Below are 23,067 nucleotides of genomic sequence, written 5' to 3'. Positions count from 1 at the left end.
TGGTGGGAGGGTGGATGGGTGGACAGAATGGGTGGGTGGATGAAGAACAGGTGGATATGTGGCTGAGTGGATGGATGGGGAATGGGTGGATAGATAGGTGGGTGGATGGATGGATGGGTGGGTGGGTGGGTAGGTAGATGGATAGGTGGATGGATGGGGAATGGGTGGATGGATAGGTAGGTGGGCAGATGAATGGGTGGGTGGGTAGGTGGGTAGGTGGATGGGTGGGTAAGTGGATGAATGGATGGGTGCATGGATGGATGGGTGGATGGGTGGGTGGATGGATTGGTAGGTGGATCCCTAAGCAAATGAGTGGGTGAGTGAATAGATGAATGGAGGAAAGGTAAAGAAGAGAGGGAGAGAATTAAGGAGGTAGAGAGGAAGGCAAGTAGATGGCTGTCAGCTGGCGGGTGGATTGCAGTAGCCTGTGCTCTCTACTTCACCTCCAGTAATCTAACCCTGAATTCTCTGCTGCTTTCTCCCCCAAGCATCCCATGCTCTCCCACCTGCACACAGCCTTAGCCCCACCTGGCCTCTGCTCTCTAGACTCCCTGCTCCCTTTCACTGCCCACACTGGTCCTTCAGGCATGAGTGCCTGCCAAGTCTCTCAAGCCCACCGTGGCTCCCCACTGCCACCTCCATGCCAGGGCCTGAGCTCTTTCCCAGAACCAAAGCCCCTTCTATCCTGGCTCTTCCCGGGAGACCAATCAGGCACACCTGGGGTTCCTGCACCAACTCCTCTGTGCTAAGGGTGTGGCTGAGGGGTGGACGGTGCAGACACTCATGCCCGCCCCCGCCCCCAGCCTGACCCTGTTTGCCAAAATCTGCGAGAAGACAGTGCTGAAGCGGGTGCTGAAGGAGCTGTGGAAGCTGGTCATGAACACCATGGAGAAGACCATCGTACTCCCACCGCTCACTGACCAGACGGTGAGCCCTAGTGAGACAGGGATACCCAGGCCCATTGGGCAGCCCAGAGCTCAGCTTCCAGGCTGGGGTCCAAGGCACTGGCTCAGAGAGGGCATCCAGATGAAGGGCTACCTGCGGGTGACTGGGGCCACCAGAGGTCATTCATGGGCCAAGGATCATCAGCAGGAAGCCAGGCATGGTGGCACATACCTCAACAGCAGGGAGGCTGAGGCGGGAGGCTGAGGCAGGAAGATCTAAATAAGTTCGAGGCCAATCTGGGTTCCATAGTGAGTTCAGGGCCAACCTGGAAGATGGAGGAGACCAAGCAAAACAAAACAAAAAAACAAACAGAATCATCAGAGGGTTGAAAGGTCCTTCATGGTTCGGGGTCATTTCACTGGGATTACTCTTAAGATCATAGGTCAAATCGAGTCTGATAAGAGGCTGATAAGACGCAGCGAGGTGACGGTTGGGCCCAGGATCATTCAGAGGTCACAGATCACCTGGAAAACAGGTCAACTTGGGGGTCAAGGTCACCACAGTCTTGGGGTTCGAAGGCTCCTCAGAGAGTCGTGGGGTCACTTGAAAAAAGGAGAAATTAGCCACCCACCAAGCAGAGGGTTCTTGGGGGTCAGCCAGAGGTTACAGAGAGGTCAGGGGAGCAAGTAGAAGCCAGTGGCGCTGTGAGACCCTTCAGGGCCTGCTGGGGGGCCATTGTCCTGGCAATGGCGGTGGCCCAGGCTGAGCGGGGAGGGCGTGCAGTAGGACCCCTCCGCTGGGCAGGGCTGGGCAGGGCAAGGCAAAGATGGGCAGGGTCGGGTGTCTGCTCCTCCTTCCATCCACGCCCCTCCCCCGCTGACACTCACTGTGCCTTATTCCCCCCACCGCCCCCCACCGGCTGACAGATGATCGTAAGTAGAGGCGTCTGTCCCTCCGTCCGTCCGTCCTTCTGTCCGTCCGTCCATTCGTCTGTCTGTCGTGCTCTGTGTCTGGACCCGCCTGTGCGGAGGCCTCCAGGCCTGTGTGTCGGGGGCGGGGCCAGGCGGAGCCACACCCATGCCACACCCTTTCGCTTGTTGGGGGGAGGCTCGTGGGCTCCAAGCGAGGTCCCCAGGCCACCCTTCCCCCTGCTCAGCTCCTGGGGTTCCCCAAGCCGGCGATGCCTGTGGTCAGGGACCCTGTGTTGGTGTAGACTCGGTCCTTCCCAGCCCATGCGTTCCCTGGCCTCCTAACCTCCCCCGCCCACCCGGGAATGGGGTTCCTCACAGCCGGTGATGGAGGTGGTCAGCGTCCAGAAACAGGCACCGCCACCCCGGAAGCCGCTTGGGGCAAGCTCCGGGGGTGACAGGACATGCCGGGTGGGGTGTGCAGCGCTCTGTCACTCAGCGCAACACCTGGTATCCACGTGCAGGAGTTCACGGCGCATCTGGGCTATGTGCACACGCTGGGAGGCTGAGGCAGGAGGACTAAAGTTCGAGTTCAGGCTGAGCAGTTTAGCAACACAGCAAAACAATCTCAAGAATTTTTTTTAAAAGTTCAGAAGGCTGCAGATGTAGCTCAGTGTGAGGGCCCAGATTTCAAGCCCCAGTATCACAATTTAAAAAAAAACAAAAACATTTGTGAATGGCTGTGTGTACACAGGTCTTCTCCTAGCAGCCCTTCCAGGTCACCTTTGTGGGAACCCCAAGAGCAAGGCAGCACGCGTGTTCCTGTTTTGTAGATGATGAAAGCTAAGCCTGAGCCACCCATTTTCAAGCCGATGGAGCACAGAGGTGTGAGGGTGGAGATTCAGACTCAGGTCTGGTCCAACACAGAGGCATTTTGCTTTCCTGTTGGCCCAAGAGCTAAGCGCTTCACATGTACAATAAATACAAATGGGTTAGGTTTGGGCAGTGGCTTCGCTTTCCGGCTCTCTCTGGCCTCTCTCTCCCCCTCCACCTCCTCTTCTCCCTGTCCCTGACTCTTACACCTTTAAGACTCAACCACTAAGTCCCCCACAGTCCCCCAGCGGTCACCCTTGTGCACCAGGCCCTGTTCCCCGTGAGCACAGAGGCACATGACCCGTCGGGCTGACCTCCCTGTGACATTGTCTCTGCAGGGCACCCTCTTGAGAAAGCATGGCAAGGGATTAGAAAAGGTAATGAGGCCTCGAGTTGCCGAGGTCCCACCATGGCATTGGGTGTGAGTGTGAACACGTGCATCTGTGGGTGTGTGTGGGTGTGCATAGGCCCAGGCACGAAGTGTCGGGTGGGCTCATGGTAGGGCCAGGCAGGACTAGTGCACGTGTGAGTGAAAGTGTGCGCAGCGCCTGCCACTGGCAGCCACAGCCAACGCTGCTTGCTGCATGGACGCAGCCAGTCTGTGTCCGTGGTATGTGCAGAGGCCCGGATGCTTGTTCTGTGTGTGGGTTTGCTGCCTGTTGTAAGGGGTGTTCGTCTCGAGGAGATGGGAGCTGGGGCTGCACATGCACAGTTGCCGTCCCGTGCACTGAGACACCGTGCACCTCTGTGAGCTGCCAGTTTGGCCCCCTCCTCGTGCTGCCAGCCCCAGGGGGCATTCAGTGTGCCCAGTGCTACCCATATGCCTGCATCCCAGCAGGGTGAGGCTGCGCATTTATGTGTGTGATTGAGCACATATGCGAGTATGTGTTGCGTGTATTTTAGTATGTGTATGATCTGTGATGGTCTGAGCGTGCAAGTTGCATGTGTGACATGCCTGAGTGTGTTCATACATGGTGACCCAACTTGCGGTGCCATCTGGACATTTTCAGGGTGGGAGAGGAGAGAGAGGCCCGATGCAGGCCCCATGGGGGTACAGGATGCTGCCCAACTGGGGAGGGCACAAGTGCTAGGCAGGATGGGAGGGCGCTCATGGAGGGCACTGGGGCTCTGTTTGGAGGGCAGGGCCGCCCCACTGTCCCCCAGGCCTCCAGGACTCTGACCCCCGCTGGTTCTCTCCACAGGGCAGGGTGAAACTGCCAAGCCACTCAGACGTAAGCCCGGCCCCCATGTCTGTCTGGCCGCCCCTGTCCCACACCTCTGTGGTCCGTGCCGTCGACCCTGTCTGTCACTTCTTCCTCCTCTGTCTGTCTGGCTTGCTCGTGGGGAGGGCGGGCAGGGCAGAGGGTGCCTAGGGACTAGGCATAGGTGGGTGGGTGCAGCAGGGAAACTGAGGCCCACGCAGCCAGGCTCTGGGTGACTGAGCCTCGTAACACGTCAGGGGTCACAGGAAATCATAGCACAGGGCTGGGTTGCAGCTCGAAGCAGAGCATTTGCCCAGCCATATGAAGCCCTAGGCTTCACCTCAACGCTGCAATAACAAGGACAGCAGCAGCCGGGTGGTACTGACAGTGACCACAGGAGAGGCTGGTTGTGGATCGCGTCATCCCAAATGTCCCGCCGGCCCGCAGCCCCCACCCAGAGCTCCCAGGCCCCAACGCCCAAGCTAACACAGTCCCATCAGCCAGGGATGCGAGGAGATGGGGCTGGGGCTCCAGTCTCTCTCTGTGACCTGGACAGAGCAGCAATCACAGCAAGTGCTGCATAAAGATGGAGCCACAGAGTAGATATGAGGTCCCATTTAGATGGGGAAACTGAGGCTCAGAGAAATTAAGTAATTTGCCAAGGGCAACAAAGCTGAGCTGGGCTTTGAGCCCAGACCCACCTGACTGGCCAGAGCTGGAACCATGTTGTCAGGTTGTGGGGGTCTGTTTGGGGGATAGCAGGGGTGGGGCCGGAGAGGATGCTGCCATTTAAAATCATACTTGATCCTCCCTCACTGGGGATGGCCTGGGGCCTTTGCTGAAGCCTCGAGCACCCTAACTCAAGCTCTCCCCCACTCTCACCCTATCTGGGGTCCCACACACACAGCCCAATCAACTGTGCTTCTTGGTCCTTCAAGCCCAGGGTCATGGTGGGGGTGAGTCGGCAGGGAGTCCCCACTTCCCAGAGGCCCCAAACCTCTGTGCCTCAGAAAAAAACAGTCCCACCCAGAACCTTGGGACAAAAACCAAGATGGCGCCAGGGCGAGGGTGTGGTGGACGGCTGGGGACCAGGTGAGGGGAGCCCGCCATCATGTCGCTACACCTTTTTTCACCTGCAGGGAACCCAGATGATCTTTAATGCAGCCAAGGAGCTGGGCCAGCTCTCCAAACTCAAGGTGAGGCGGGAGTGGGTAGGGGAAGGGGGAGACCCTGGACCCTGAAAGGAAACACGCTCAGCTGGCTCCCAAGACAGAAGCCGTATGCTTGGGCTTATGGCACAGTTTATTTACTTCAGCATCTTGGGGAAAGGAACTTGGTTCAGCTTCAAGTACAGTGGGATCCGGGTCCAAGTCACTCATGGACAGCATTGCAGGGTGCCCTGTGTGCCCACACAGGCTGGGTGCTGGGATCTGACAGACCCCAGGCCAGCTCTCTCAATGGGGTGGTGCCCACCTGGCCTCTCTCCCACCCAGGACCACATGGTACGAGAGGAGGCCAAGAGTCTGACCCCGAAGCAGTGTGCAGTGGTTGAACTGGCCCTGGACACCATCAAGGTGAGAGGCGGGGTGAGCAGAGCCCAGCCCTGGGGTGGATGTCCCTGGGCTCGCTTTGGACCCACACTGACTCCTTCAGTTTATAGCATTTCTTGACCCTCTTCTGAGCCAATACTGGGTTTAAGGAGCTCCAGGCTAGGGGAGACTGCTAAGTACCAGCACCCCCAGTCTTGTCAGGTCAAGTCTGGGGTTGAAGGAAAGATCGGGGTTGGGTGAGCCCAGAGAAGGGCAGCAGAGGGTTTTCTGGAGGAGGGCATGGGGAAGAGGGTTTTGAAGAATACACAGGAGTTCACCAGGCAAAGCCAAAGGGCAGGAGCCAGGAAGAGCCTTTCCACCAGCAGGCACAGTAAGGACAAAGGTGCTGAGTAGGGACATCGGCCGAGGAGGCTGGGCAAGAGTAAGGGGGGGGGGGGAGTACTTCTCCAAGAGTGCTGGGAGCCCTGGCAGGTTTGGAATGCAGGAGGGGGTGAAGCAGCTCTTCTGGGGCTTCACCTCCCCCACTCGGTGGCCGACAGCAATACTTCCACGCGGGGGGCGTGGGCCTCAAGAAGACCTTCCTGGAGAAGAGCCCGGACCTGCAGTCTCTGCGCTATGCCCTGTCGCTCTACACGCAGGCCACCGACCTGCTCATCAAGACCTTCGTGCAGACGCAGTCGGCGCAGGGTGAGCGCAGGCCCCCGCACCTCACTACCCTGCACCGCCCTCTGTGACTACTGGGTGGGCAACCGCGAATGTGGGCAGGGGTTGACATCAGGATGAGGTGGTGATTGACAGTCTCAGGAGGGACCTTTCCGACCACAGGCCCTGGTATGATGGAAAACTCCCGGGGGTGGAAACCCTGACCGCGTAGGCCAGCGAGGCGATGCTCATCTGAGGGCACAGTCCTTGATTTCTAGACCCAGGCAGGAACGGGAGTGACTGACAGCTCCAGGGGCGGGCTCTCTGAGACGTAGGAACTGCGGGATGATTGACGGTGGTGGGTGGGCGGGCCCCCGGAGCTCTGGGCCAATGATAGGTGGGTAGTCCAGAGGGCGGGATGCTAAGAGGGCACTCCTGTTTGTCAAACTCGCGCTTTCTCTCTGTCCGTTTGTCTCACGTCCGCTGCATTGACGCGCAGCAGCAGGGCCTAGGCCCCCCGCTTGGGGAGCCCCTGTTCCGAGCTGGCCCCCCCGGGCATAGGAAGCTCCGACCCGCGGCCACTTTCTGGGACGTGCCTCAGTTTCCCCGGCGTCCCGGCGCGGGAAGTGTCCGTTGTGCGTCCGCATCCCCGCTGACGTTTCTCTTCTCTCTTGTTTTTCCTCCCTGTCGCTGGCTGTCCCGGCCCCCGCCCCCCACGCACGCCCCCTCCTCCCCTCGCTGCCCTCACCCGCCCCTCCCGCCCCGTTAGTCCACGGTGGCAAGGGAACTAGGTTTACCCTTAGCGAAGACACTTATCCTGAGAAGGGTACGTGCCCGCCGCGCCCGGTGCCCGGTGCCTGTGCCCCTGCCGGCCGCTAGTAGAAGGCTGTCCTTCCCGCGGCCCGCAGGGCAAAGGGAGGCTTGCTGGCTCCACGTAGGGCAGGAGCCCCGCCAGGTGCACGCCCTCTCTCCCAGATAGGCCCTATCTGGACCCAGGCCTGGCCTGAGAGCGCATGCCTGGCATCCTAGTACCATAGCAGGCTGAGGCAGGAGGATCCTCAAGTTCAAGCCCAGCCTGGGCAACTAAGTGACTTACTGAGATGTTGTCTCCAAAGATAAACGAGAGGGATGCAGCTCAGTGGGGAGGTCCTAGGGTCATTCTCCGGAATACAGAGAGAGAGAGAGAGAGAGAGAGAGAGAGAGAGAGAGAGAGAGCGCTAGACCCAGATACTGGCCTGGCCATTTTGCACGCTGGGCACTGCTGGACAAGAATCTGCTTCCCTGGGCCTTAGTGTCCATTTATGTAGAAGAGACAGGCAAGAACCCTCCTTCACAGGATTCTTTTCAGTATAAGAGGGATTAAAATTAGAATAACCAGGCCTGGTGTTGAATACCTCTAATCCCAGCACTCGGAAGGCTGAGGCACAAAGATCACTCCTAGTTCAAGGCCAGCCTGCTCGGGATACATAGGGAGACCCTGTTGCAAAAAAAACCTAAATTAATACATTAATGAATTTGGAGCAATCCTGGCACATGGTGAGCTCAGAGCAATTGTTATATTCACTGTCATGTGTTTCAGAGTAGTACACAACTAACATTTCAAACTCTGATTCCAAGCCAGACCCAGTGCCATGGGTTTCTTGAGTGGTCGCCAAGGAATTTTTCACAGCCAGGCATGATGCCTGTTATCCCGGGACTCTGGGAGGCTGAGGCAGGATGGTCTGGACTTTGAGGCCAGCCTGGGCCACTTAACCACTTGGTGAGACCCTGTCTTCCAAGAATAAGTTTGAAAAGGGCTGGGGACACACACAGCTCAGGGCTTAATCCCCAGTATTGCAAAATTACAGAGATAAGTACTTTCGAACAGTGCAGGGAGGACACCCACCACTGCGCACACGAGACAGCTGAGGATCGAGGAGGCAGAGCCACTTGCCCAGGACGGGAGTGGGGTAGGGGGTTGGGGATCACAGCCACCCAGGAGAGAGCATTCCCCGTGGAGCCAGCAAACCCTGGGAAGGGGCGCAGCGCTGCCTCTCGCCTTCTCACTAGCCTTGGCCTTGGTCTGACCTCTCACCCGACCCCACTCTAACCGGCACCCCAGTCTGGCCCGGATTGAGCTTGCTATGAAGCATCGGCCTTGCGGGAGGGCAGGCTGAGCATGCAACGGTGGGGCGGGAGCCTGAGATGAGGAGGAAGGCAGCTAGGGTGGGCGGCGACCCTGGCAGACCCAGTCTGGGGGACGTAGTCTCCCTCTGCGCCTGACCCTCAACCACTTCCTGTCCATCGCGGTAATGCAGACCAACCCTTCACTGACCTGTCCCCACCCCCCACCTTCAACTCGTCCCTGTTCCTGCCCTCTGCATGGGGTGTTCTAGGAGTGGGGCGCTGCCTGGGGGCAGGGGCGGGCTCATGGAGGTGCTAGTGGCCACGGGTTCACAGTCCCCAACAGGACTACTCAGGACACTTAATTGTGGTCAGAAAGAGAAGTGAAAATCACAGTGACTCAAACCAACAAGAAAATCTGAGGGCTGTGGAACTGAAAGCTCCAGGATGAATTGGCATTAGGAGTAGCTAGATCCAGTCTCCAACAGGGCCATCACATCTTGTCTCCACTGGTCATTGGTCTCTATGGAACCCCCATGGGAGCCAGCTCACTCACTATTCCTAGTTGGAGAGAGCACACCCACACTTCCTTAAATAACAGCCGAAGCGCAACTCAATTGCTATTGGTCCAGTTTGGGTCACATGACTATCTCTGAGCCAATCCCTGCAGCCACAAGCAGGGTCTACTCTTGATTGGATACTGCGTTTCCTTTAGTGAGGAACACCGCAATAGAGTTCACACTCTCTGGCTTATCAGTCTGAGGCGAGCTTGTGAATCTTTATCACAAGGGCAAACAAGATTCCCTAACGAAGTGTCACTTCAGGAGAAATGTAGATCTTTGGCCCAATGAGCAGTGTTTTTGTTAAAGGAACCCCAGGGGACTGCATTGAAAAGAAAAGGAAGGCAGATGCATTGGGCCCAGAGAGGTTAACACATCACACAACAACACAGTGAGAAGCCAGACCCCACAGGACACTTAATTGTGGCCAGCAATGGAAGAACTTCCCAGGAGCTCCTAGCAGCCCAGTCCTGCTCAGCACCTCCCTGCCGGGGCTGATGACCTGGTGCCGCTAGCACAGGGTGGGCGGGAGGCGGGCCAGGGCTCTGCTGGGCGCGGGAGAGAACAGAGCTCACGTCGGGCCATCTTTCCCACCCCACCCAGGCTCGGGTGTAGAAGACCCTGTAGGCGAAGTTTCTGTCCATGTTGAGCTCTTCACTCACCCCGGAACTGGGGAACAAAAGGTCACGGTGAAAGGTGAGTAGCCCGACGGGATAGGGGCGACTGCATGACATACAAAAAGCAGGATCAAACCGACTAGAAAGAAATTGTGTTACTGCTTCTGGCTTTCACTTTTTGTTTGTTCATTTAATTACTTGTTTATTTTGGCTTTCACTTTTTAATGATTCACAAAACTGGGAAGACCAGAGGTGAGCCCATTGTAGCAATGGCTGGATCCAAGGAATCTTTTTTTTCTTGGGGGCGGAGGTTGTTTGTTTTGGGGGATTGTCGCTGCTGTCTTCTATGTTTTTGTCTCAAATGTTTTCATTCCTCTAAAAGTCCCAAAGAATACTGCAGACTGCAGCAAAAAAGAGAAACTTTGAGGCATGCTCCCTTACTTTTAAACCAGTTGTAGGTGTCCTTTCCTCTCATACCTCATTGTGTGAAAGTTGGTCACATGACTGCACTAAGGCAGACATGCTGGGAAATATAGTCCGTTTCAGACCAGTTTAGAAAAACCACAGATGGCCTAATGTGGTGGCACATGCCTGTGATCGCAGCACTCTGGGGACTGCTTCAGTTCATGGCTATCCTAGGCTACACGATGAAACCCTGTCTCAAAATGAAAAACAACCATAGATGTCTACTTCTGTCATGCTGAGCAATCCTGAACCAGCTTTCCCTCCATGTCCCACCAGTGGTGGCTGCCAATGACCTCAAATGGCAGACTTCTGGCATCTTCAGACCATTCATCGAGGTCAACATCATTGGGCCCCAGCTCAGCGATAAGAAACGCAAGTTCGCCACCAAGTCCAAGAATAACAGCTGGGCGCCAAAGTACAACGAGAGCTTCCAGTTGTGAGTCAGGGGTGCGTGGGAGGTGTCTGGGGAGAAAGGTGCGTCTGCTAGGTGGAACCCAGGGCTACCCAGCCCTGAGAGGTGCCTGACTGTGCCCCAGAAGCAGAGGCAGGAGCCACCTCTACAGGGAGATGCCCAGTGCAGGAAAGACATCCGGGAGGGGACATGGGTGGGCTAGGTGGTGCCCAGGGGAGGAAGTGAAAGGGGTATTATTGCGGGGATGGAGAAGAGACAAAAACAGTCCTGAGATGTGGGTCTGCTGCAAGGTGGGAGTTAGAGTGGGCTTGGCAGAGCCTAGATTGGACGGTGAGTTGCCAGGGGATAGGGTGGGCCGAGCCTAGTAGGAGATTCCGGAGTGGGATAACTGCAGTGGCAGTGGCTCAGTGTGGGGCAGCAGGGAACCAGCCGAGTAGCTAAGATACAGGGCAGGGCCTGGGGGCAGACCCTGCTCATGCACTGCCCCTCTGCCCCAGCACGCTGAGCGCTGATGTGGGTCCTGAGTGCTACGAGCTGCAGGTGTGTGTCAAGGACTACTGCTTCGCGCGCGAGGACCGCACGGTGGGGCTGGCCGTGCTGCAACTGCGAGAGCTAGCCCAGCGCGGGAGTGCTGCCTGCTGGCTGCCGCTCGGCCGCCGAATCCACATGGATGACACGGGTCTCACGGTGCTGCGCATCCTCTCGCAGCGCAGCAACGACGAGGTGGCCAAGGAATTCGTCAAGCTCAAGTCGGACACGCGCTCTGCTGAGGAGGGCGGCGCCACGCCTGCGCAGTAGCTTGGGGGCGCCGAGCGGATGTACCGCTCCTGCGCAGGGTGGACTTACCGGGAGGGGACTGCGCCTGCGCCCTGGGCGAGTCCCCCCCCCACCAGAGAAATGCGCGAAGGAAGCCCCGCCCCCTGGGGAGCCCATCCGGGACATTGAAGGAAGAAGCCACATGCCCCTCCCTGAAGCCACGCCCCCACCACCCAGGGGCCTTTCATCCGGCTAGGGCTGGTCGCGTCCCATCCCCTGGAAAAGCCATAGACGGTCCCAGCCCGCCAGAGACCGAGGCCCATCGCCAAGCACGGAGCTCAGCCCCGCGCGGGCGGCGGGGCGAGCAGGGCTTCCGGCAGAGGCGGCGGGGCTGATGTTTTGTGCAAAACATAGGGGCAGGGAGAGGAATTCAAAAGCACACGCGCCCTTGGGTGCCCCGACCCTGGGCTGGGTGGCCCTAGGGCGCCCCATCTCTTGTGGGGTTCGCCCCATCCCTTGTGGGGTTTGCCTCCCCGAGACCCCGGTCCAGCCCATGTGCCGGATGCCAATCCTGAGGCCCATTTTCCCAGTGCCATGGCCCCTGCGGCCCCAGGCCCGAGCTCCCAGTCGGCTCCCCGTTGCTGCTAACCCCAAAGCCCCAAGTTTTCCCGGGCTGGGCCGGGGCATCCGCAATCCTCTGGCTGCTGAGCCAGATGCCCACCCTCGGCCTTTCTCCCTGACCTCCCAACAAGAAAGTGAGGGTTGGGGTTCCCATGGCCCCATCTCTTCTTCCTTTCCTAGAATTCTTCAGGCAGGAAGGAGCCGAAAGAGACCAGAAATGATGTGTGTGCTCAGTGTGCACCTTGCCGGATGAGGGCGAGATTGTGCTCAGAACTTCCCCTGCCACCCCACATGGGCACTGGGCTCTGGTTCGTGGGGGGAGAGGGGATCGCTTCCTCCGGCGCACCCAGGGTCCCTGCAGGAAAGCTCAGTGCAGCCTCTGTGCCCACCTCTGCTGCTCCACCCGGACCCCAAGCGAGCTGGCTGAGAAAGAATAAAATGGGGCAGATGGCACTGGACCCCTGGGGCCGGATTCTGCAGGGCCTTCCCAGGGCCAGCAGGCGAGGGGGTGACTGGAGAGGCTGATTCAGGGGAGGTGCGGTCCTGAGGCCCTCCAGGATTCCGGCTTTGCATGCTCTGAGGTGGTTTTTGTTTGTTTGAGTTTTTTTGGTTGGTTTTGTTGTTGGTTTTTGTTTTTTTTTTCGTTCTAAGATGATCAGGGAGCTCCACTTTTTAAAGCTGAGAGAGCCTAGATTCCGGGATCCAAAAGCTGTCTGTGGAGAACAGATCGATGAGAGGGACAGTGTGCCGGGGGCACTGAAATTGGTTCGGTGACGCTTTCAGAGGTCACTGGCAAGAAAAGAAAAATTCTGAAGGGGGCTGGGGAGATGGCTCAGTGGAATAAGAGCTTCCCTGGCAAGTGCAAGGGCCTGAATTCAATCTCCAGTTCCACAAAAAAAAAAAAAGAAAAAGAAAAATTCTGCCCTTAGCTGGGCCACAGGGGCCTGGCTGTGACTGACTGGGCTCTAGGCTTTAGCTTCTCTTAGAAGGCTGTCCGCACAAGCTAGGCTTGGAGTGGCACATGTTGGTGGCTGTGGTTTCCTGACGCTTTAGTGGCAAACGTCTAGAAGAAATGCCATTCCCTGTGCGCATATTTGCTCCACAGTCCCAGAGTCCAGGATGGGTCAGGTGATCCAAGTCCTAACCCAGAGGGCAGGATGCGAGTTCTCCTGGGTTCGGGACTTCCAGGCGCCTCCAGGGCAAGGGATTTGGAGCCTCTGTTAACGAGACCTCAGAAATCCAGGCCATTTAGGGGTGAGGAAGGGTAGGGTGCCAGAGCTGAAAACACCAGAAACACTGGGGGCTGGAGCTCAGGACAGGGAGCGGCTGGGAGCTGAGTTGCCAGGAACAGTGAGCATAATTCCCAGAGATTTCTTAGGAGTCTTTTGGGTCAAGTCCCCCAAAAGCGCACCCGTGTTTGTGTGTGTGTATGTGCATGTGTTTCTCCAGCACCAGTGCAGGCTTCTGGAGTGAGTTTAAGGGGGTGTTTGTTGAATGAATTTTCCTGACTCCCAGTTTAGAACTGCTTTTGAAATTTCCTCCCCCTTTTCTTTGCCCAGAGAACTCCTACTCATTCGCCAAAGCCCATTGCAAAAGTCCCTTCCTATAGGAGACCATCCCTCTGTTCCTCAGGAATGCCTACTCCTATCCCCTCCAGTCCAATCCTGATGCTAGAAGACCCGAGAGTCATTGTCTGGCGCTTTCTCCAGGGCCCAACCAGGGCTTCTCGGGATGGTGGGAGGTTGTGTTGGGCAGGAGAGTGTCAACATCCTCTTACTGGGTCTCCACAGACCTGAGGCCCCCCAGATAGCAGGCGCTCTCACGTGGGGTGCAAGGGCTCAGAGAGGTGGAGGTTGCTGGCAGCTTGAGAGGAGGTGCCCTGGAGAGCATCAGGGCTTCCCCAGCTCTGGGCCTGCTGTGTGTGGCATTGGTCTTTCCAGGTGGGCTCAAACTTCCTGGGGTCCAGGGAGGGTAAGAGTGTGAGAGAGACAGGGAAGAAGAGAGAGGCTGACACAGGGCACCGAGCCAAAGCCGGCTCCCAAGAGGATGGGAAACCAAGAAGAAGGGCCAGGTGGAGAGCTGTGTGGGTGGAGATGTCCGGGGGGAGGCTGATACAGGAGGGCTGAGAGGACCCAGAGCTGCTGCTGCTCGGTGCTTGCCACCAGGAGATGCCAGCTGCACCCTAGTCCCGGCCAAGGCCAAGTCCCCACCCCATCAGACACGCAAAAAACTCGACCCCAACCGGAAGCCCTCGAGCTTCTGTGCAGGCTCTGGGGCCCACGCTGTCCCGCGTGTCCACCCTGTGGGTGGGGGCCAAGGTTCGAGGGTCACAGCCTTTCTTAAGAATCGTTAAGGACCAAAGTCGTCTTTGCTGACAGCTGTTGCTTTTCTCTTCGCCTTTTTGGTGGTGTCAGGTGAGACCCACCCTCACCTGCAGTCACGGCCGGCCATGTCCCACCCAGACCGGGCTCTGTGGACCCCGCCTGCCCCGCATGTGATTGCAATGTGAACTCACCTTGTCTGCTCTCTGTGTCCTTCTGTTTTTCTTTGCCCTGTCCGTTGTCCCAAGATGCACTCATTTCCCTGTAAATACACGACTTGGGACGCAAATTCAGAGCAAATGACAAGTGCTCATGAATGCATGGTGTTGAAATGTTTTGCACTACTCTGACTTTGACTTTTTGGTCTCTGTAAAAATATTTTATTAACAGCAGACATTAAAAAAAAAAAAAAAAAGCACACAGCCTTAGGTGTATGGTGACCTTTGAGGGTTCCCAAGTCATGGACACATCAGGGCCAGGCTTGGTGAGGCTGAGGCAGAAAGCCTGCCAAATGTGGCCAGCCAGAGACATCTAGCACGACTGTGAGGGTTTTTTGTTTGTTTGTTTGGGGGGGGGGGGGTTGGCGGAACCGAAGATTGAACTCAGGTCCTTGCACTTGCTAGGCAAGCGCTTATTCTACTGAGCCATCTCCCTGGCCCCCATCTACCAAGACTCTCAAAAGTCCTCAGGCAGGCTCATGACCCAAGGACAGCAGGAGAAGCTCTGAATACCATCTCCATGGACTGTATGAGGTTCACACTGACAGAACCTTTCAATCATTCATGATGGTTGCACTGATCACATTACACCTGTCGCCAACATGATGACACGCAGGAATGGGTGCAGGGTGACATTGCCCCAGCACTTGTCACTTGCAGCATATAGCCCAGTTGTCCAACGCCCCTTGAGACTGGGGACAGCCTGCATCACATAGCCCCAGGCATATTCCACGGCCCAAGGGACAGAGCCTCCCCATGCCCTGCTCCTGCTTCTGCGCCAGTAGCCAGGAGTGGAAACAGTGGGTGTTTCAGGGTTGGCACCTGAGGCCTAGTGGGCTTGGAAAGGCTGGCTCTGTGCATGGACATGCTCTCCTGTAGACCTGACTCAGCCCCACTGCTGTGCCTGGAATCTGCAATCTGGCTCATTAGAACAGAAGAAAGACCAGCTGTATAGGTGGTGCATCCCTAGAATCCCAGCACCCCTGGAGGGTAAAGCAGGGGGATCGCAGACTTCATTCCAGCCTGAGGCTCTGTCTCAAAATAATTTTCAGAAGCACTGGGAAGGCAGCTCCATGGGAAGGCCCTGGGCTCAGTCCCCCATACAGAGGGCAAAAATAAAGAAAAAGGTTGTCATGCTGGTGACATGTGTCATGTGATTACATTCCAAATGAAATCCAACTTCAAGATTCCAAGCTACCACCCCACATTGGTCTGGGCACAAGGCTGGCTGAGCTGTTTTACTGTTTTGTTTCCAGTGCCAGGGGATGGAATCCAGGGCTCTGTACATGGGAGACGGAGCTCGATCCTAAGCCACATCCAGCCTGATGATTCTTTTTTATTTTGGGTTTTTGTGCTTTTGTTTTAGTCTGATTTATTTTTGGTACTAGAGATCAAGCTCAGCACCTTCTGCTTGCTAGGCCGGCACTCATGCCACTGAGCTATTGCCCAGCCCCAGCAATTCTTTTTTAAAAGGCATTTGGTCAGTGTTCACACCTACCACTTCTGCATCTGAGCAGCCAACCAGCTGTGAAAGGAAACGATCACTCAGGAGAATCTTGGGTCTGTAGGGAGCAAACATGGGCTTCTTCCATTACACAGCACCAGGTGTGCCTCATGTCCAGGCCTTCACACTGGGCCGGATTCCCAGCCCTATTTTGTGTTTTGCAAGGGTCTAAGTTACCCACCCTGAAATCGAACTTGATGTTTTCCTGACTCAGCCTCCCAGAGCTCCAGGGTGACAGGTGTGCAACCCCATTTATCTGGCACCCTAAATCATTTAGAGATCATTTAAAGACAGGAAGGTGTGCATGGGCTCTGTACAAATCCTATCCCACTGTGTAAGTTTTGATCCCCACCGGTGTGAGGGGTGTCCAGAAGCTATTCTGAATTTCCCCAGCATTTTTCCAGCAGGTGTTCCTGTCACTGGGGACACACAGTGTGTATGGCTTTGTAGGTTTGCTTGGCTGGTGTTCTGCCTTTGTCCACTCTGGTCACCCAATGTGGGATTTTAAGGAGCAGTGAATCTGTCCCCATGCACCCTGGGGCTGAAGCACCCCTCAAGCCAGAGGGCTAGATGACAAAATTGCCAAGGCACCCTCCCCCTGGGAGCTGAGGTCATGGGGTGCTGCCTCCTGGCTCAGGTCCCTCCTACAGACTCACTGGGGTCCCCCTCACATAACCTAGGGTGCCTCTGGGGACCAAGCCATACTTCCTCCCCTTCTGTCCCTGGGTCAGTCCTGCACCTACCTGTCCTACAATCTGCTTCAGGCTTTGCCATTTGCAGGTCTTCCCAGTGAACCACAATCCCAGCCCTTTTGGGGTTTTGCGAAAAGGTCTCAGTAAACGGCCCCTCCTTAGCCACCAAGCAGCAGCCCAGGCAACGATCTCCACCATGCTGGGAGGAGGGTTGCAGGAGGTATGTAGCAACAAGCAAAATGACAGACATCAGTGAAAACCAACCAGAAACATTTAATACAAAAATATGCAGGTCCCCACGTTGGCCATCCCACCATCCCCACTCTGACGTTCAATCTGCTGGAAGGCACAACCACCCACCCAGACAGGCCCAGCACCCAGTGGAGGTAAGGCTGGAGCCGCAGCCCGGTGTAGCCACCCCCAAGGCCTCACACACTGCCCCAGAAGGCTGAGGACAGGACGCTGCCAAGAGGCAGAGACCACCCCTGAGAGGAGGGCCGGGGCATCTGTGAGGGAGGGGAGGCACAGGCTGCCCATCCGCACCCTGCTCAGCACCACGCTCGGCAGACACCGGCACACGGATGGGGTGGGCCTGCATTCCCACAGGGACAGCTGGTCACCTGGGCACCGCTGGGCGGCAGTGCAGGCTGAGCTTGGGCTGCGCTCATCAACCGGCCTGGCACACACTGAGTGAGCACAGCGCCACACGTGCACCCACCCTGCTGCCAAGGCAAAGGGGGCACTCGGCAAGCGGAACGTATGAAGAACTTCTCCATCATAAGCACCGGGCACACAGAAGGTGCTGGATCAGTTTCAGAAAGCAAATGAAAGCGTGTTCTCTCATATTTCTCAGAGCCTAAGATGGCGCCCCCCAAGCAGCACTTAATAAATACTTGGTAGATGTTACATATAACTCTGCATCCGCAATGCTGTTAACCCAATCGATAAATGCTTCAGGATCCGATCGATTCCTGGGAAAACCACTCATGGCCCAGGCCGCGGCGCCCTGCATCCAGTGGGCGCCCGTGAGCACAAATGCACCTGGAGCGAGTGACTGCTGGGTGACAGCAGGCAGGACAGAGCAGCCCTGGTAGGGAGCCCCAGGAGCCAGGGCACACCCTGTTGTGCCGCAGGCAGGCGCTGCAAGCCTCAGAGCTCGTCGCGAGCAGCGCTGTCCAGTGGCGACTGCAGCACGTCTGAGTTCTTGGCCTCCCGGCTCAGCGCCTGCTGCTGCCGCATCTTCTGTGACTTGGCGCGGTCCCAGTCTGTCTTCACCAGCTCATTGTTCCACACGACTGAGGTCTCTGTGTCACTCACGTAGCCGTCATCCCCCGTGTAGTGCGTGGGGTAGATGAGCAGTGGCTCCACGGAGAAGGCACGAAGGTCGCGGGGGGAAAAGTGGGCCTTGTACTCAGACCTAGGGGACAGGGGCAGGGTGGGCACAGGGCTGGGGGCGGAGGAGGAGGACTGGGACGGGAGCTGGGGGCCCAGGTAAGCCCGCTGGAGCCCACAGCGCGCCCACCCGGAGCAGAGCAGGGGCCCAGCTACATACATGGGGTGCTTGTCGAACATAACTGGCAGGAACTCGTCTACTGGCAGCATCTTGGCCAGCGGCTTGGCAGCCAGCAGTTTGCGGGCGCCTTGGAGAGAGATGACGTAGGCCAGCGTCCAGTATGAGTAGTCGGCCTCCACTAGGTTCCGCACGCGGGGTACAGCCTTCTCGGGGTGCTCCACCTGCATCCGCTTCCGGCCCACGTAGCTGGGGTGCAGAGCCAGGGTGCTCTCAGGCTCCCTCCACCCTCAAGAGTCCCCAGGAAAGCCCAGGGCTGGTGAAGTAGGGCCACAGAGCTCCGGGGTGCAGAGGGGATGGGGAGCGTTTCCCAAGGGTACCTGAGCTGTGGGAGGTGGAAGGCCAGGCCTGGAAGGGCGGGCTAAGACTGCTCTGGAGGGAGACCAGCCCACTGCAGGAGGTCACACCTCTGAAGATGCACCCCCAGCTCTGCACGTGCCCACATCCCAGGTACACCCACCAGCTCCCGGTCGCCTCGGCCACGCCCCCTCAGGCTCCATGGGTCTCCACTTTCCACGAAGTAGGCCTAGACCTCCCTGGCCAGGCCCCCGCCCACCCCTGACAGGCTTCCCCACTCCCCCACACAGTGCCAGCCCGGGCCCAACTGTGTCTGCCACACCTACCCACTAACCACGCCCAGAGCTATAGGATGGCCACGCCTCCAGGCGCCAGCGCAAACTGCAGCAGCCCCGGCCACGCCCACAGGGCCCCAGCCATCCTTCCCATCACAGGCCGCGCCCACTTACATGAGGTCCCAGTCCAGCCCCTCTCTCTCCACGTCTCCCATGAGGTTCATCAGGCGCCGCTTGAAGAAGATCTCGAAACGCAGGTCATCCTCAAACACCAGCGACTTCTGCAATCCCTGCTCCACGATCTGTGGGGGGGAAGGACCCCGGCCCCTGAGACCAGGCCCGGCAGCCCCAGCCTCCCCACTGGCCAGGATGGCGGTCCTGCTTCACCTGGGGGGTGCCGGCCCACCCCTCCAACGGCCTGTTTTCCCTGTGACCAGCGGCAGGCTCCCTAGAGCCCACCTCGGTCCAGACGTGGTAATGGCTCAGGAAGCAGCCCAGCTCGCCCTTGGTGAGCGGCCGTCCATGGTAGGGGTCCCGGTAGCCTGGCAGCATCTGGATGCCCAGCGCCTCCACCTGGCTGCTGTTCATGGCCCTGCAGGCGTGGGCACGGGTGTGAGCAGCAGGGCCGCGCCCAGGTCCCCCGCGGCGCCCCCCCCCCGCCCAGCCGGACTCACGTGCCGTCCACGGCCTCCACCAGCCGGGCCTCAATCTCCTGCTCCTGAAGTGCTCGCAGCATGCGGGCCCGCCGGTCCTGGCGCCGCTTCAGGTTGATCATGAAGACCTGGGCAGAGCTCCGTGGGTCCCGGCTCCCACCGCCCTGCTCCCGCCGTGCCCGCGCCCACCACACCCCAGTGTGCTGCCCACCTCATCGAAGCCCATCTTGTCAGGAGTCCTGGTGGGCGCCGCAAGGAACCTCGAGGTCTCCACGGGCGGGTGCTTCACTGCGGGCAGAGAAGCCAGCCTCTAGCCAGGCTTTTCCCACCCCTCCACTCGTGGGCTGCCCCAGCTCACGCTGCCCCAGGACCTTGGCACATACTGGGTTCCTCCCTCCCCACTCAGATCTCTCCCACCAGGGCCGTAAGCAGGCCTGCTCCTGGCTCCGAGGCCTCTCTGGGCCCTTGGGGGGGGGCAGGGTCTGACCACCCACTGCACAAGAGCCCACCAGAGGGCCGAGTCTAGCAGGGCTAGGGGAGGGAACCCATACCCAAAAGGGGCCAGGCTGTGTGGGCAACAACCAGCCCACAGGAACTGCCAAACAAAAGTCTCAGCAGCATGGGGATTCAAACTCTGGGCATCCAATACACAGTGCCATCCTCAGCCCTTGCTGATTTCTTATTCTGAGACAGAGTCTTGCTAAGTTAGTAAATTCCCCAGGCTGGCCTCAAGGATGCTATCCTCCTGCCTCAGCCTCCTGGGTCCTGGCATAACAGATGTGTGCTGCCAGGCTTGCTAAGAGTGTGAGTTTTTACCAGCAACATGAATCTTCTCATCAGAAGTAACAGAAAGAGGCTGGGCATAGTGGCACACACCTGTCATCCCAGCTCGGGAGGGTGAGGTGTGCCTATACTACATAGCAAGACCCTATTTCAAAATAGAAGAGCCCTGGGGCAGACATGGTAACACTATGGGCCTCTTGCCACTGTTCAGTACCGTCCAGCACGGGGTCAGGCTCAGGGTTCGCTTGGGACTGGAGCTGAGGTTAGGGTTTATGGATTAGGGTTGGAGTTGATGGCACTGCCCCTGCTGCTGACTCCGGATGTCACTGCCAGAGCTCGGCACCGGTGCAGTTCCACCTGCAGCCACCAGAGACAGTTTAAGGGCCTAGACCCCGGGGGGAGGTGGACTCACCCATCACTTCCAGCTGGACGTGCAAGAAGCTCTCGGCCTCATCCTGTAGCGAGCTGTGCGACCGCAGAGGCACGGGAAGGAAGCCATACACCTCCTTGTTGCACACGTACATCTGCACCTCTGCAGCAGGCCCAAGAGGGACCCGGGATGGGAGGGTGGGTCAGGGCAAAGCCAGGCACTCAGGAGGCTGAGGCAGGAGGGTCTCAAGGGCAAGCCCAGTCTGGACAATTTACTGAGACACTATTCAAAATTGAAAGGGGCTGGGGGTGTGGCTCAGTGCAAATACCCAGACTTTAACCCCTAGTGCCATAATAAGTTTTTATTTATTCATTTATTTATTGTCTTTTTTGAGACAGGATCTTGCTATGCAGTTCAGGCTGGTCTTGAGCTTACTTTGTAGACCAGCTGGTCTCAAACTCTCAATGATCCTCCTGCCTCAGCCTCCCAAGTGCTGGGATTACAGGCATGTGCCACCATGCCTAGCCATAGGAAATTTTTAAAAAGAGTAAAACAAACCCTGCTGCAACAGACAAAGTGACCCTGAAACAGATGGCCTTGTAGGACAGAAGACGGGGGACACTGCTGCCTTCTGCAGCAGTCCTTGCACAGGTGCCTTACGTCTGGGTTAGTCTGTGTCTATTGTTTGTTTCCGTCTTGGAACCAAGGTTCTGCTGAGTTGTTTAGGCTGGCCTAGAACTTGAGATCATCCTGCCTCAGCCTTCTGAGGAGCGGGGACTCCAGACATGTCCCATCCTGCTGGACTTAGGAGCAGAAATCTGAGCTGCAGAAACTGTTCGCATGCCACAAAATACTGTCGGCCTTCCTCTGAGGGGTCCTGGGCCTTTGGGCTGCCTGTTCACAGCTCTTTAAAACACACCGGCTGGGACTGGGGAGATGGCTCAAGAGAATAAGCACTTCCCTGGCAATCACAAGTGCCTGAGTTCAATCACTGGTTCCGCAAAAAGAAAAATCAACAACAAAAAAAGAATAACACACCGGCTGCTGGGCGTGTGAGCTCTTTCGCTGCAAAGCCCGTTCCAGCCTGGTCCACAGCCTCCAGCAGGGAAAATCCCTGACTTCGACATACTTTTTACTACATATAGTTACAGTTCTTCCATCTTAAGGCTGTTGCCCTTAATTTCTTGCCAAAACTAATTTACAAATTTTAATGTAGTTAGTACAGTGCCTACAGAGTCTCACTACACAGATCAGACTTGTACTGATACTTCCTGTTTTTCAGCCTCCCAAGTGCTGACATTACAGGCTGACACTACACCCCTCAATCGCCTCTCAGGGCTCCGGGGCGGGGGCAGGGCCCGCACACAAGGTCAGGGATCAAACCCGTGGCGCCTAAGCATCTGTCTAAGCAGGCACTTTAACCCACTGAGCTATCTGGCCAACCACTACAAATCTTTATTGTGGGCAGCATTCGGGGAACCCCCAGACCCAGTCCTAGCCCAGGCCCGGTAAGTGTGTGGGAAAGCTTCCGGCTACCCTGCACCGGAAGGACCTACTGGTCCCAGCCCAAGCGCAGAGTGGGTCAGACCCTCTTCCACCCACTTGGGACACCCCCCACCACTCCGCAGTACCTCCCCCACCCCTCTCTCAGAGTAGGAATTTCTGTTGCCTTCCAGGAACCCCCAGATAGAGTCCTAGCCCAGGTCCAGTAAGTGTGTGGGAGGGCTGCCTCTCCCCCCTACTCCACCTTGCCCCCTCCAGACTCACCTCAGGACTGGCATAAGGGCTGGAGTGAAACCCTGCAGCTGCAATCTCTGCAGAGAGTGTAGGGGACAGAACCACCAAGCTAGCCCAGGAGCAGAACATCTTGCAGAGGGGCACAACAGGTTCACCCCCAAAGGCAGCAAAGGATGGAGCTGAGCACAGCAGCCAGACCCAAGCCAGGCAGAGCTGGATAAATCCAAACTTTGTAGATCTACACCTGAACTTTAGGAGGTGCTAAGGTTATAACTGCACCAAAGATCTACAACAAAGGTTAGAAGACAGTGCTACACACAATGACGAGAAGGAACAAAATGCAATCTCAGAACTCAAGCTCACCCATAACAATTGCAGAGGACACTAACACAGAACAAACGGAATCATACAGCTGAAAGCAATGAATCAACGGCTTCTGAAATAAAGAAACAGCTGCAGAAAGGTATAGAGGAACTCAGATTGGAAATAAAAAAAGAAATCCCTGAATTAATAACATCTTCAGTAAAGAATCAAATGCTGAAACATATGGAGGAAACCCAGTGCCCACCCAGGAAAAGTGCAGAGGACACTAGCTCGCCTCAAATGCATGACTTAAGAGGGTTGACAATAAATAAGCAACAGCACAAAGTTATAGAGGAACTCAGAAAGCAATTATTTTCTGAAATAAAAAAAGAATTCTCAGAACTCATAGCATCTGAAGTAAAGAAGCAACTACAGAAACATAGGGAGGAAACCCAATCTGAAAACAACACTGCAGTAAAAGAATTTATAACTGCTTCGAAAGAAGACATTGAGAAAAAAATAGAGGAGATTAGAAAAATGACGGATTCCTTGAATGAGCAATACAGGAAAGAAATAGATCGCATGAAGCACAGTCAAAGAGATATAGAGGAAATGAAAACCTCAATCACGAGCTTACAAAACCGTTTAAGTGAACGTGAAGACAGTTTCATATCTTGAAGATGCTGGTGGAGCTAGTGAAAAGGTAAGAAAGGATCTCTTAAAAACAACGAGGATGCAGGAAAGAATAAT

General features: G+C 56.7%; 2 protein-coding genes across 2 annotated transcripts in view; one reads left to right on the top strand and one right to left on the bottom strand.

Moving 5' to 3' along the window:
• Positions 1 to 12,400, top strand: part of Unc13a (unc-13 homolog A) — a 44,577-nt gene extending 32,177 nt beyond the window's left edge. Inside the window, exons 35-44 of the mRNA XM_023707646.1 lie at positions 804 to 927; positions 3,005 to 3,043; positions 3,869 to 3,898; positions 5,008 to 5,064; positions 5,362 to 5,442; positions 5,958 to 6,105; positions 6,830 to 6,886; positions 9,327 to 9,419; positions 10,082 to 10,241; positions 10,715 to 12,400. Of these exons, the coding sequence (XP_023563414.1) occupies positions 804 to 927; positions 3,005 to 3,043; positions 3,869 to 3,898; positions 5,008 to 5,064; positions 5,362 to 5,442; positions 5,958 to 6,105; positions 6,830 to 6,886; positions 9,327 to 9,419; positions 10,082 to 10,241; positions 10,715 to 11,015 (1,090 nt within the window). The 3' untranslated portion in view covers positions 11,016 to 12,400. The remainder of the gene's footprint in view (positions 1 to 803; positions 928 to 3,004; positions 3,044 to 3,868; positions 3,899 to 5,007; positions 5,065 to 5,361; positions 5,443 to 5,957; positions 6,106 to 6,829; positions 6,887 to 9,326; positions 9,420 to 10,081; positions 10,242 to 10,714) is intronic.
• Positions 12,401 to 16,614: 4,214 nt separating this feature from the next.
• Colgalt1 (collagen beta(1-O)galactosyltransferase 1) overlaps positions 16,615 to 23,067 on the bottom strand; it is a 19,906-nt gene continuing 13,453 nt past the window's right edge. Inside the window, exons 6-12 of the mRNA XM_004647392.2 lie at positions 20,320 to 20,439; positions 19,336 to 19,412; positions 19,146 to 19,252; positions 18,931 to 19,063; positions 18,646 to 18,773; positions 17,882 to 18,088; positions 16,615 to 17,746 (exon numbers count right to left, since the gene is read on the bottom strand). Of these exons, the coding sequence (XP_004647449.1) occupies positions 17,479 to 17,746; positions 17,882 to 18,088; positions 18,646 to 18,773; positions 18,931 to 19,063; positions 19,146 to 19,252; positions 19,336 to 19,412; positions 20,320 to 20,439 (1,040 nt within the window). The 3' untranslated portion in view covers positions 16,615 to 17,478. The remainder of the gene's footprint in view (positions 17,747 to 17,881; positions 18,089 to 18,645; positions 18,774 to 18,930; positions 19,064 to 19,145; positions 19,253 to 19,335; positions 19,413 to 20,319; positions 20,440 to 23,067) is intronic.

This window comes from Octodon degus, unplaced genomic scaffold (assembly GCF_000260255.1).
Source record: "Octodon degus isolate 3935 unplaced genomic scaffold, OctDeg1.0 scaffold00304, whole genome shotgun sequence".
In the NCBI taxonomy this organism is placed as follows: domain Eukaryota; kingdom Metazoa; phylum Chordata; class Mammalia; order Rodentia; family Octodontidae; genus Octodon; species Octodon degus.
The sequence above is the reverse complement of the archived record's forward strand: the minus strand, read 5'-3'. Positions and strand labels throughout refer to the sequence as shown.